At 38.9% G+C, this 14,944-nt stretch overlaps 1 protein-coding gene across 1 annotated transcript in view; it reads left to right on the top strand.

Annotated features, from left to right (window-relative positions):
• CNTN4 (contactin 4) overlaps nucleotides 1-14,944 on the top strand; it is a 305,070-nt gene that overhangs the window by 276,130 nt on the left and 13,996 nt on the right. Inside the window, exons 12-14 of the mRNA XM_088023249.1 lie at nucleotides 3,980-4,155; nucleotides 8,798-8,915; nucleotides 12,517-12,675. Coding sequence (XP_087879375.1) covers nucleotides 3,980-4,155; nucleotides 8,798-8,915; nucleotides 12,517-12,675 — 453 coding nt within the window. The remainder of the gene's footprint in view (nucleotides 1-3,979; nucleotides 4,156-8,797; nucleotides 8,916-12,516; nucleotides 12,676-14,944) is intronic.

Raw genomic sequence — 14,944 nt, 5'->3', positions numbered from 1 at the left:
CACTTCCCCTTGTGCCATTTCAGGTGAGCTGTCAGTTCTTTGACTAGCTCCTGTTTTTGAAGAATCCCATTTTTCCCAAAGTTCCATCTCTAAAAATTAATATAAAAAAGAAGACACAACCTAACTCAAAGGCATCGTCAAAACCATTACAGTAAAGAAAGTCACTAACGAAAGGAGATGCATACCTTCTGTAAACGAAGAGCAATGAAACACACATTGAGAACTTTCCTGATAGTTACCGAGTGAATACCTTGGCACTGTGAGTGAAAGTATTTACCAACTAAAAGGAAGGGTTGGTATTGTATAGGGAAAGCAAAATCAAAATAGAATTCTTGTCCTGTGAACCCACAGGTACTTGTTTTTATAGATAATAAAAGCCCTAGATCAGAAAGCTTTTCCACCAATAGGCAAAGTCAGAAGATAATATAACTTGGATAATAAGTATTGTAATTTATGCATCAAATTGTTGACCTAATCGTTAACAGAGTTGTTAATAATTGTCTCTCTTTCTCTCTCATGGTTGTCGTGCCCTCGAGAACAAAGCACTTAGTGTACTTTCTGTCCTCTATCTATTATAGAAAACAATGTAGAACATGAGTATTTTTTTTATTTTATTCTAGGAGGGTTAAACACTTGGTAAATATATACATTTTAACATCAGTCCTCTGGAGTTCTGAATTTATCATTTGCTGCAGGATGAACCAACCACAAGCAGAAAAGTTAAGGGATGTTGTTGGTCATATTTATTGTTGGTATTTAATTACATCCAAATCCAGACATCAATTCACATCTCAAGTCCTAATTGCCTTTGAGAGTTCTATGCACAGAACAATAGCTGGAGTGACTCTTCAGAACAGAAGTCGTAAATATAGGTTCTTCCTGATCTTGATGAATTAAAACCCAAGGAGGGGAGACAGTTTTGTTTTGAGGAAGCCATCTGTTTATTTGTATACAGTGTTTGTATTCAAATTTAAGGAAATTAATCAAGTAAAAAGCATCAGAATTCACAACACAGAAAACAGGAGTACTGAACAGGCATGCAATTTCAGAAAACTAAGTAGATAATGAGGTTTCAACCTCTTTAGTTTAATCTTCTCTGGTCCCAAGGAGACCTCTGTGCTGTGTGTATCCTGCATGACTTGCTTTGCCTTGATTCTTGCTCCTTCGGGGCTCAGAACAGGAATCAGTGATAAGTGCTAAGTTCATGAATTAGCAGCTGTCAGCACAGACTGGACCAGCATAATCCTTGATTTAGGGAACTTGTCCAGTTCTTGGGTAACAGGCAACTGAGTTCACTAATAATAACATCTGTCCCCACTCCCTACATGTGCATAAAGGAATGAACATTTCTTCGGGAAACAAATGTCAATTAAAAATGTGAGCCAGAATTGCAAAGGACTCCAGGCTTTGGAATATGTGCCAACTCCTTGCTGCTCACCCAAAAGTTGTCAGGAGATAGGAAGCCAAGACATTTTTAAGGACTTGAGCCTGGACATTTGATTCTGCTCTCAGGAGCTTGATGTGTAGGCTTAGAGTTAAAGCCAGCATTTTATGCATGAAGTCATCACTACTTTTTACCTTTTTAAGGCAGTAACTTCATTACTCTTGCAGTGAAACCCTCTGAAACTGTCTTTACCCCCACGGCCTTCTCTGAATTTCTTCTGCATTTAAATATCTTAAGTGGACTGTATATAAGCAAGAGTACAAATTGCTATATTATGCCCTTAGTTTTCGTCTCTGGATGATTTGTGAATGGATATCATGTTTTCAACTAAATGAAAGGATGCAGCTCAGCACAGCAGATAGTTCCTTTAAACAGTCCTAGGCATCAGTTACCCTCATCCATTAGGTAGAGATGATAATAATACCTATTTGTTAAGAATAAATGTAAAGTATTAACACAGTGTCTGGAATGTAAGGGGCTCAGCTAGTTATTATGAATGTTTTCATTCCCTCATTCTCTTTTATATCTCTTTGGATACCAAGGCACTCTCATCCATGCAACACACACTACACGCTTGGTGGATAAATCAACAAATGAATGTTCTTTAAAATAAGAATCTGAATTGTGAAATCAGTACACAGGTAGTTAAAGGAGAATTAGGCAACATCTCGCTGAATAAGAACCATACACACATATGATTTTGGCCAGGAATTATTCGTTCCAGTCTTCATTCTATAGATGAGGAAAATTTAAATTTAAAAGCAAAAGTTATTCTAAGGTGCTTTGTTCTCAATTCCTTCCCTCATTTAAAAAAAATCTCAATCTGTATCTATACCTGCAGATCAGTTAATCACTAGAGCAAATTTTTGATTATGTGACTTGTAAAAACCTCAGTTTTTAAAATAAAGGATTTTCCCTCCCATTATCTCTTAGCTGGGGATACCTGTTTTTACCTTCTCTTTTCATGAACTTCACTCATACGGCAATGACTGAAAGCACAAGCAGTCCATTTATGATCTTTTCCTAGTTTTGGAAAACAGCAAAAGTATATTTCACTCCAAGCTAATAATCTGTTTATGGACACAGACTTTCCCTTTCTAATGACTTGAGATGTGTGCTTTCCATAGTTGCATAAAAGGGCAGAAAAACTCTTTTAAATACTCTCTTTAAAGAGGAGGTTTTTGTATGCATTGCTGGAAAGTAAGACCCATCAAACATGTCCTATGAGACATCATTTCAAAATTTCCAACTGAGATTTTAATCGAGGAGATATACTTAATAAATATTTATATACCCCACAGCCTGAAATATAATCCTGTGAATATAGAAGGGCATTAATCAATGTTCTTTCATTGTTTTGTTTGCTTTTGATTTGTCTTCTTTGTTATGGTTTGTTTACTTGGTTGAGTTTGATTTGGTTTAGTGCAGAGAAATTTCTGGAATATGGCTGAATTCAGAATTTCATTCTTTAGGTATTTATATGACCTTTATCTTTAACTCAAATTTCTTTTCACTGTTGTATTCTGACAACATTTTATGAAATCATATCGCAGTGAAAAATAAAAGATCATTGGCATGTGAATGTAGGATTAGGGTTTATAAACTGTCTCAGCTAAACAAGCCCATTTCCTTTTCAATTAAAATCATAATGTAAAGGGTGAATTTAAAAGCGAATTAGTACTTATTTTAAAGATGTAATATACATATGCAAATATATATAATTTTGTCAATGAGTTCATTACAGCATTTTTATATTTATAAAAAATTTGCTAAAATGTCTTAGTTTCAAAATGGTTGAGATTATAAACTTAATAGTACATTATGCAGATTATAAAAATATGTGGATAAAGATATAAACTTGTATTATATTAACTAGAGAAAAAAGGAAAAACATATGTGTATCATGTTATAAGAATGCAAAACAAAACAACTTGAAAAACTATAAACCAAAAAGACAGAGGGAAATTAAACCAAAATGAAAAAAGACGTTTTATCTGGACAGTAAGGAGAGTGAGTAGTATTTGTTTTGTTTTGTTTTGTTTGTTTTTTGGTCTCTTCTTTTAACTTTCTTAAATTTCCTAAATTTCCCAAACTAAACATTTATCACTTCTATAATAAGGTAGGGGGGAGCCAAACAAACTTCAAATTAACATGGATTTCTCCTGTTAGTAGTCAACTGAATTACTGCTTTCTAGTGACACTGGGGAGATATGAAAACCTTTTTAAAGAGGCAGTTTCCAAGCAGGCTGTCAGAAGTAGGCCCTTCCATGAGTGTCTTCAGAGATCTAACCTCAGTGCCCTCAGCTGAGTTTTGTTGCTCTGTGAAGGTTCACATAATGAGTGTTTTCATCTTTTCATATTAAAAATGACCTCCTGGCCTGAAGCTCAGCTTTCCAGATGACAGGTTTACTGGTCACAGCCTAAGAAAAAATAAAGCAAAACTACTTAATATTTCATCCTGCTCTTGGATTCTACATTTACTTCCACACAAGCTCACAAGCTTTGTTAATGATTTGCCTTTGTTTTTACCCACAGATCCAACAAGGGTGATGGTACCCCCTTCCAGCATGGATGTCACTGTTGGAGAAAGTATTGTTCTGCCTTGCCAGGTAACACATGATCACTCACTAGACATCGTGTTTACTTGGTCATTTAATGGACACCTGATAGATTTTGACAAAGATGGGGACCACTTTGAAAGAGTTGGAGGGGTAAGTATTAATATCAAACTGTCTATAGGAAATTGAGTATGCACTGAACTTCTGCAAAGTGACTCAACTTGTTTAGACTAACTTGAAAAGAAATATAAGGTTATTCTTGATCTTGTTCCAACACCTGATTTTAAGAAATTCTTGGTTAATTCCTGCTCCTTTTTGCCTGATCAGTGTGGCCCCACTTACTGAGTAACCCTAGATGACAGTCCTCCGCATCCGCACAACGATGCTATAGGCTAGTTATTCCGAACCATGTATGAATCAGGAAACTAGAGCTCAGAGGGGAAATGTATGGTTTGCCTTGGCCTCAAAGTCCTAAACTGTGGAACTCAGCTTTACACTTCAAATCCCTGGGGGCTCCTGGGTGGTGCCTGGGTGGCGCTTGGGTGGCTCAGTCGTTAAGCCCTGGGCTCAGGTCATGATCCCAGGACCCTGGGATGGAGCCCCGCATCTGGCTCCCAGCTCAGCGGGAGGCCTGCTTCTCCCTCTCCCACTCCGCCTGCTTGTGTTCCCTTTCTCGCTGTGTCTCTGTCTGTCAAATAAATAAATAAAATCTTAAAAAAAAAAAAAAAACTTCAAATCCCTGGCTCTGTGCTCCACACAATACCATATATCATAGCACATGATTAAGAAAATATCTTAAGGACAATTTACTCATGTGGTTATAGGCTGCTGATTAAACTCTGCTTGGCTCTTATAGAAGTCTCATTGTGACATTAGGGCTCTCTTTCTTGAACCTGAAAGTCTGATCAGGGTATTTATTATCTCCAGGTAATTTTGAATTCAAATGTTTGAATTTTCATAATGCCTTCCTTTCCATAAAAATACATATTACCATGGAATACACACCAAGATGAGGTTAAATCTGGAAACTATCTGTATCTATCACAATTGTTCTTAAAAAAATTTTTTTTACCCTGATACTGCCGTGCATTCCCATTAGTAATAAAGATTCACTCTGGCTGCCATGCTCATGGAGGGGTCCAACCAAAAGACAGAAGGAAATAAAAATGAGGCTATTACTTAAAAAAAGCCCTCCCCATTCCTCTGCCATAGGAATCTAATTTGCCCTCTTCATTTTGCCTCCCCTCCCCTTATGTTGAGAATAAGTGGGCTAAAGCTTATAAAATTATCTGTATGATATGTTGAGGGCCTGTTTTCCACTCAACTATAATACTAGTTCTGTTAATTACATTCTTGCCACCTTTCTCAAATGATGTCTCTCATGGAACACCAAGAATGATCTGAACATTTTCTCAATTTTTCCAAAGATCATATATAACCGGTAATATTTTAGATACATAGGAGAGAAGTTAGTTTATTACATCAGTGGATGCCTTGGGTCACAAGGGATTCACTATTGAAATCCTGGTTGAGAAAGCCTGGATGAAATTACCAATATTAAGCATTCTGGACTTCTTTGATATGATTCAGCTTAATAACCAAGTGGGAGAGATATTAATTTCACAAGGGCATTGAAGATATTAAATACCTTCAGGTCTAGAAAAGTGCATAACCTAATGCCTTCCACAAAAGTAGTACCTGACAAATTTTAATAGTTGTACTAATTGAAGGAAGAATAACATTGATTTTAATAACAGGAAAGTATAAATTGAGAAAACCTTCATAGATTAAGCAGAATATTAGTTTTCATGCTAAGACCAATGTCTTGGCCAGGAGAGATATTAAAAATATTATCTCCCAGAATGGCACAGGCACCAACCAATTAGAACAGCTGCCTGACCGATCAAAATAGATGCCCTATCAGTCAGACAGATGTGGATTTTATGCTGGACTGGCTGCATACCAGCCAGGGCTGAGGCACAGGTGGGGACACCCCTAATGGAGTCAAGCACTAATGACCACCTTTTGTAGAGAGCTCTGTCTGTGGAATCACAGTCATTAGCCTCTCATATGGGAAAAGCTTGTCTTTCTGTGAAACTCTTGCTAACACCCATAAGTTATTGCTAAGTGCAAAATTCAGGACAGCACTACAAATTGTGAGAAATCAGTGTATTAGCCCCCAGGATCTTTAATGTCTATAGAGGTAGAACTTGACAGCAGAAGAGGGAAGGAAGCAATGCTGCAAGCCATTTCAGTTTCTACTTCCTGGGTCATCGTGGTGGAAGGGATGCTTGGTAGAGCCAACCTGTTGCAGTTTTCAGAAAAGCTGTTATTTCCTTGTCCTTTGATGGCCTCCAAGTGCTCTGTCAGGAACAGAACAGACCACAACAAGAAAAAATAAGCTGGTACTGTTTTGTTCACTTTGGTAGGAACATGAATGTAGATGTCAGTAAACTGTTTCATCTGGATGACTTCAAAGGAAAAAAGAAAGTTAATTGTGGTCTCCTTCTGTGAGACTCTTACCTCAATCCTAACTTTATTTTTTTTCTTTGTTTCAGTTTTACTTTAAAAACACAAATCTGATCCAAATCTGTAAATAAAGACAGCACAATTCTGTTAATACATTGTTGTACTCTGAAATTTCCAGGCTACAGCTAGTTTATTCTGACTTTAATCCCTTGGTGAATGAAATGGATAATTGACATAGTATACCCATTTCTTTAAAACAAATACAGCTTTGGGTGCCTGGGTGGCTCAGCTGGTTAAGCGACTGCCTTCTGCTCAGGTCATGATCCTGGAGTCCTGGGATCGAGTCCCGCATTGGGCTCCCTGCTCGGCGAGGAGCCTGCTTCTCCCTCTGACCCTCTCCCCTCTCATGTACTCTCTCTCTCTCATTCTTGCTCTCAAATAAATAAATCTTAAAAAATAAAAAATAAAACAAATACGGCTTTCCACCTTCCCTGCACATACCTCCTCGTGAGGCATATTTTTTTGTTTAAACCTATACTCAGGAGTCCTAACCACATGAATGTCTTAGGTAAAGAAGTATTAATTATGATGGTGATGATGATGATGATGATGCTTTATATTTGCAAAATGCCTAATCATTTATCAAGCACTTTCATGTCTATCAGCTCTTTAATCCTCACAGAAAGCCTGCAGAATAGGGTAGCAATTATTATCCTATTTTACTGAGCAATTATAAGACTTGATTAGTAAATAGAATCTGAATGAGAACCCAAGTGTTATAAATAAAACAGCTTCCTGGTAAAAATAAATAAATAAATAAAAATCACAGCTCTCCTTGAGTTAGATTTAATATTTTTGACCTGATACTTGTGGTCATCAATAATACCAATTTAAATTAACTCTGTGCTTCCCAGTTTTCAGGATTTCACATACACATACAGTCTCATTTGATTCTCACAACCTCACCCAGTGGGCAATGCATCCTTCTTTCACAGGTCAGTTAACTAAGACCCAGAGACTTACATGAAATCTCACAGCAGGGATCAGCCCAAGACAACTGAGTACCTAAACATCAGCTCTCCCTTCCCTGAATGCTTGAGCCTCTCTTCTAAACTTATTTACAACTATTGGCAGTTCCAGGTTTTCCATTGTCCCGGATGGATTTGTGATATATTGCTCTAAAACAAAGGGAATTAAGTACACCTTAAATTAGATTGAGAATAAGGTCTTTCCAGATGGTAGAATGGCCTGACTTTGTGGGTTCACATCCTGGCTCTGCCATTTATCAGCTAAGTGATTTTTAGGCAAGTCATGTAACCTCTTTGTGCTTAGTTTCTTCACCTGTAAAGTAAGGATAACAGGAGCACTTACCTTATAGAACATGTAAGTATTTAGCTTTAATATATGACTCCCATATTTAAATACTGTAAGCATTATCCAACATTATTGTCATTTGGAAGAATAGCAACAGGGCCAAAATAACCTGTGTTATCTTGTCATCCGTTGTGGGGTTTGAAGTAAGCATAGCTTCCTGAACCTGACCTCTAGGGAGCACTCATAAGGTAAGCCACCTGTTCCCCAAGCTTTTGATGAACAGAGCTGTGAAACGAAACTCGAAGGTGTAGCCATGTTCTTTAGTTGTGATAACCTGTAGAGGCATCGTCTCATATTTATTAAAAGTACCATGCTGGTGAACATGTAGGAATTGTTCTAGGGCACATAGAATTCCATACTGGAATGTAATCAGTCCCATGCATCTGCTAATCAAACTTGCATTTGGCATTTCAAAAAACAAATTAGCAGCACTCCACACTAGGTGATGCTAGATTTCCTTGGAGAGTGTGGTCCTCATACTCTATTAATTCAAACCTGGGAGCAATCAAAATGCTGGCTGTAAGACAGAGTTGTGCAGGAAAATGCGGATGCCTCCAAATGTGGGCCTGCCTCCCCTTTCCAAATATGGAGTTCCAAAGTATTGGAATGCCAGTGAAGGCTGCAGGTTGAGGGCATATCTGAAAAAACCCACAGGACTAGATCAAGAGCCACCTTAAGTAAGTTTAAGTGCTTCCAACATGGGTGGCAACCTGCTCTGGAGACCCAGAGAAGCCAGACACCCGAGGTCTTGTCCAAGGTGTGTTCTGAAAGTGTTCGTGTTCTTATCTCCCAGGCTGGCTCACATATTTTTCATAGGCCATGGCTTGCATCACTAATGTTTTCATCAGCCAGTGTAAAATAAATCCATTAGTCACAGTGTCCTTCATGTGATAATGATATTTAGAGCTCATTAAAAAGTAATTGTAACCACTTTCCCCTACTTTATCAGCAGGATTCAGCTGGTGATTTGATGATCCGAAACATCCAGCTGAAGCATGCTGGGAAATATGTCTGCATGGTCCAAACAAGTGTAGACAAGCTCTCTGCTGCTGCAGACCTGATTGTAAGAGGTATGGGAGTGTTGGGTTCTGTTCTTGGAATACTTTTGTGATATCTACTCCTGCACAGATTTCTAAAAACCTCTCCGGCTTAGAATTATGGGGGAAAGTCAGATAGAAGCTAAACATTGTGAACAGTGGTTAACAGCCCACAGAAGTTCTGTGTGTATCTCTTTCTCCGGTCCGGGGGGAGGAGGGGATCCCCAGAAAGTGCAGAGCAAATCCAGTTTCTCCGTACTGAAAATAACTCCTGTGAGTGCCCTGAGTGCCCCGATGTATGGCTGTTGCGGTTGATAGGACCTTCTAGAATAATTTTGGATTAACAAAAGTAAGTAGTTTACAGAAGGATCAAACCGCACCTTTTGATGTTTTATCTGGGCTAAGCCAAATTAGTGATTTAGGGCACTGATAGAACCATGGCTTCAGAAAAATCACCAGTTTTTCCCAGTTCCCTTTTTTCCCCTAAAGTTAATAGTTCTCTCCAGTTCTTAAAATACGGCTTTAGAAGGAAACCACTTCCTGCCTGCCTGGGATATAGTAAATCAGCCTACAAACTGACATTTGTGAGGTTTTCTTGAGTCCTACCAACATGGCCTAGCTTCAACCTAATGGCCCCAAAGGCCCTGGCTGAGCCCCATGGAACCAGTTTATAAAGCAACAGTAAATGGAGTTTTAACAAATATTTTTATATTGAAATTAAAATTTTGGGGAACCAGTGGACGTACCAGAATCAAATGGACTCATGCTCGGGACTTTTCTAAAGTGTTGAAAGTGAAGCCAAATCAGAACATCCAAATAATCTCTTGGCTAGCACCTCCTTCCTCTGAACCCTAACCATTGGTGGTTCGGAATCTTCGGCCTGCAGAACCTTGAGTGCAAGAACACGAAACTCCAGCGGAAATCAGGTGTGGAGACAGGGTAAATCTGAGTTCAGGGAGAACAAGGATTATTGGAAGCAGCTGACATGTTGCCGTAACCTCTAGGCAGAACCTGAGGGGGGAGATGTGTGGGAGTTAGCAACTTAAACTCATTGTCAGAAGAGGTTAAAGAAAAATAGCTTTTCCATCCCTGTCTGCTTTCGTTCCTCTTTAAATTGCCTACAGAAACCTTTCAGTAACACTACAAGTAAGAGCCAGATAAGAGAAAAAACTTTCAACCTGGGTCGAGCTACCCATTGAATAACTTATGGAAACGTGTTTATTTCCATTTTAAAATACATGAGTGCTGGTCTGCTCTCCCCCTGGGGACAAAAGAAATCTGCTGCCAAAAATTTATCCTCTATTTAATTAGGATAATGTTCAGATCAGCAGTTTAAACACCAATAAATTAGACTAATAAATATTTAAATCAGTAATACTTGAAGTTCTTAAATGATATTGTATACTTCATTTCACAGAAAATAACATTAAATACCAAGAGGAATTTGCAAACTCAGTCTAAAAGAAAATCTAGTCTAATCAGTTAATAAGGCCAATAAATTAATATGCCATTTTAAACCATAATATTTCGTTTTATTTCCTCTAGCTCTGCCCTTGCAGCTTTTTCTGTACATTACAGAGAGGATGCAGAAATGCATTTCACTGCCCTATGAGAGATTTTTGTATCTAAAACTGGTAAAGCTTTGAGTCTTGGCTCCAGCCCCCTTGATTCTCTGATACCTACTTTATTTAGTTTATAGCCTGCTATGGGCAGGTAGAAAGGCCCTTCTTCACTGGGAGAGAAGCTGAGGCACTGGTCTCACACCAACGTTCCCTCTTCTGTTGCCTCGACCAAAACATCTGTGAGCCCCTAACCATGTGAACATTTTGTTCAGAGGCTAAACATTGGTTCATTTTCTCATTTTGAAAGAGGGACCCAACTTCCCCAACACAAAGTTGGCAAACGTTCTGTGAGGTCCTATCTACACTACACACTGCTGTGGTCATTGGCAGGAGCATACAGAGCAAACAAAGTTATGAAAGTACCATTTTACTGCCAGTGGCCAAATTCATACCACCCCTTCATTTTCCTTTACTCGGCTGCCCACAGCAGGCTCAGATAATTTCTATCAACTTAGTTCCTTGAGGAGTTTGGAGAGGAACACTTTTCTACTTATAGTACTTTGATTTTAAAGGCCATCAAAAAAGAGCATCCATTAAAATGGGGATTGGGGGTGGGAATCTAGGATGAGAAAGCTAGTAAGAAAAAAGATGATGATGCAGTCATCTGGACTTTATCTGGTTAATCAGGGTTGCAAAGACCAAAGTTTGCCTCAGCTCTATCCAGGTGGCATTAGACTGGCATGCTGAAATGTCATCATGTAAAATTAATCAGTTTCATTGTACAGATTTCCAGACCTTTCATTCAGGAGTAGGAGGGAGAAGATAAATTTAGTTTCACCTGTGGGTCTATAAAAATGATTTTTAAAGAAGGAAAGAGAAATTTAGGGCATCCTATGAAGGGTACAGGAGTGAATCTCAGAACAAAGTCTTACTTCAGGAAATTACATTTAACTTCACACCACTCCGCTAGGCATCTTTCTTCCCTGCCCAGTGACATGGCCCAGCAGTGCATGGCACTTCACTTGACCGCTATATGGGGCTGAGCAAAGCCCTCCCAGGAATATCTTCTTATTCCTCTCTCTGGGACATGAGGATTATCATCATGTCTCCCTCACAATCACCTTCCCTCCTGAGGTGGTCAGTTATATCTTGCTACAAATGCATTTAACTGCCTGGTAAGAGATTTTCCTCTTGGAATCTAAGACACCTCTGGAGCTTTGCTTGGGTTGATACTTTGTGTTTGTTTGCCTACTGCTTTCCATCCTCTGTTTATTTATGATTTCCAAGCCTTCATTTAAAACTGATTTCCTCTCATTTCTGTGGTTTAAATACATGGCCAGAAACAGTGAACATCAGGAAGATAAATGGAAAAATACAGGTATGACTTTCAGAAACTGCAAATGAGGGCCTTTAGACTCCAACCCAGTTCTGAAGTTGTACTGAGGAAGCCACAATCTTGTGACTCTTGAGCACTGGCCATTTTCAGAGGTTCCCTTGCATACAAGTGTGTGTTTGCATATGACGTGGGGCAAGGGTGGGGTCAGTAATTACAGTGCAGTGGGAATGTATGGAGCAGCATTGTGACCATTAAAGTTCCAAAGCCAGTTCTGCTCAAATCCACATTCTCAGTGCTAGAAATGACCATTTCCAAAAGACTGTCATCTTCATTTATCACTACTCTATCCACAGATAACACTGCCTGGCCCATACCAGAAACCTGTAAATATATGATAAATGAATTAATGAATTTGAGCTTTTGTGGCATCCCACTCTTCTCTCCTAGCATTTGAAACCAGTATTCTATTTTGATTCTTTGTTTACCTATTATTTTTTTCTGATTATATAGTGAGCCCCTAGAAAGAAGGGTCTGTGTCTCGTTCATCTCTGTAGTTTCAGAACCTAGAAGAATGTTGGGCACCCAATAGGCATTCAAAAAGGAATTGACAAGTAACGAATCTGTAAGTGGGTGAATCAATAGTTGAATGGATCAGCATGGCATTCAATTTTACACAATCACTTGCTTGGACATGTGAATGCACTGTTCCACTTCTGAGGGTCTTGCTCTTTCACAGGTCCCCCAGGACCCCCAGAGGCTGTGACCATAGATGAAATTACAGATACCACCGCTCAGCTCTCCTGGAGACCTGGACCTGACAACCACAGCCCCATCACCATGTATGTCATTCAAGCCAGGACTCCGTTCTCCGTGGGCTGGCAAGCAGTCAATACAGGTACCATATTGGATGCCTGGTGCTAGTGTCTCACAGAGGCTTCTAAGACTCAGCACAATGGACAAAGCACTGTGGCAGAAGCCAAGGGCCATCTAGGTTCTTATTCAGATACAGCTATGAATGATACATTATGGCAGTATTTCCTAAACCTCAGTCAATGGTACTATCATTTATTTAATATTTTTCTTTATATCAACTCACATTTGTTTGCTTTTGAACTTGTCCTAAGCAATAATGTCTATGAAATGCTAGGTCTGTATGTTGGTTATATTTTTTCTTAACATACATATTAAAATATATTAGTTGTAAAAATAAAATGCATCAATCTGCATATTACCTAAAATTATCTGTGTACTACTGATGATACACTTTGAGAAGCAGTGGATTATGCCAGTCTACATAGTCTCTGTAAAGTTTATATACAGCTCTCAAGAAACCAGTAACTAAGGACTGCCTAGAGCCTCTTGACTTGCTATCTATTTTTTTTTTTTTAGATGGCTAAATTTGGACATGAAGAGGCATGAGATTTTGTTCTACTAAAAACTATGTGGGCGCCTGGGTGGCTCAGTTGGTTAAGCGACTGCCTTCGGCTCAGGTCATGATCCTGGAGTCCCGGGATCAAGTCCCACATCGGACTCCCTGCTCAGCGGGGAGTCTGCTTCTCCCTCTGACCCTCCCCCCTCTCATGCTCTCTCTCTCTCTCATTCTCTCTCTCAAGTAAATAAATAAAATCTTTTAAAAAAAATTAAAAAAAAACTATGTGAGTTGGCCATACCATCCCTGCCCCTCCAAATTGACTCTTGTTACTTTATCTAGGTTTCATTTGAGGAGGAATGGACAAACAAGTAGTTATTGCAAGCAAAATACACATTCCTCTAGTCCCCAAGGGTTGGCTGTGTGGTCTTGATGTTTTGAGGTAGAAATGCATGGAGTGATAGGCCTAGTTCTATGCAATTCAGATGAATCATATTGATTTTAACAACCTCAATTTTTTTTCACATCAGCTTATCCAACCTCAGAAATGGGTTTCTGTGTTTCCAGCTCAATCTCTGACTTTCTTCTCAGTCACAGGAGTGCTTAGGAAGGAAAGATAGAAAAAATCTGGAAGCTGGGGAATCATGCTAGCCCTGACTCTGCTGCTCAGCAGATCGCTATACAACTGCATCTTCCTCTTCTGTTAAATGGGCATGATAAGAATTGTTTATGACCCAAAAGAGAAACAACTGTGAAACATTTTTAAGAACAGGAAGTACTACAGAAACATAATGAAGAAAAGACAGAGGATGAAGATGCTACTGCTGATAATAATGATGGTTAAAAAAAACAACACTAGAATTTACTGAGCCCTTGCTATGTGCTATATGCTCTGCTAAATGCTTTTTTTTTTATTCCTCAACAGTGTTGTGAATAGATACTGTTATTAGCCTCATTGTATGGTAGGGAAACCAAGGCATGGAAAGGTTAAGAGACTTGCGCAAGGTCATTGGGCTACTAAGTGTGGGTTCAAGTTTAGAATCCGGATGGTCTGACCCCAAAGCCCACACTCCTTACCTTTGGAGGCTAGGACTGTGTTAGTGTGGCCTAAGGAGGCTGGCAGCCACTGAATCCCAGTCACCGGTCTGATGGCCTCGTCACAGGGGACCTTCCTTTGAGTCTTCTGGGCCACATGGGAAATCTAATTATTTTATTTTATTTTATTATTTTATTTATTTATTTATTTATTTATTTATTTATTTATTTATTTATTTATTTATTTTAGTGAGCTCTACACCCACTGTGGGGCTCACATTCACAATCCCAAGATCAAGAGTTACATGCTGTACTGACTGAGCCAGCCGGGCACCCCTCACATGGGAAATCTTTATGATAACCCATTTAAAGCTCAAAAAATCTATAAAATGAAGACAGTAATTTTACTTTACTCATAGAATAGTTGTAAAAAGTAAACAGTGTGCCCAATACTGTGCAGTAAATGCTGAAACATGTAGTAGGTGATAGTAATAATGATTACAGTCAAGTGCTTTGGGGCCTTGAGCATGGAGACAATGTCCATAGCTTGTTGGTTCATGGCATCAAACAGTGGGCCATGTCCTCTTGGGATGAGCCCTTCTCCAAATACTGCTGGGTGAATACTGTCAAATTCTACCTCTCTGATTACCTTTTTTGTATTCTTCATGGACTTTTCTTTTATGTTTACAGATTCTTTCTTGAGATATGTTAATACAGTTCCTGTCAGTGGTATTAGAGATTTGTAATATTGTTAACTTCA

The sequence above is a fragment of the Eumetopias jubatus genome, unplaced genomic scaffold (genome assembly GCF_037043125.1).
Source record: "Eumetopias jubatus isolate StellerSeaLion01/CBP00866 unplaced genomic scaffold, mEumJub1_p1.0 scaffold_1, whole genome shotgun sequence".
NCBI classification, from domain to species: Eukaryota; Metazoa; Chordata; class Mammalia; order Carnivora; family Otariidae; genus Eumetopias; species Eumetopias jubatus.
Note: the sequence above shows the minus strand (reverse complement) of the source record. Positions and strands in the feature narration are given on the sequence as shown.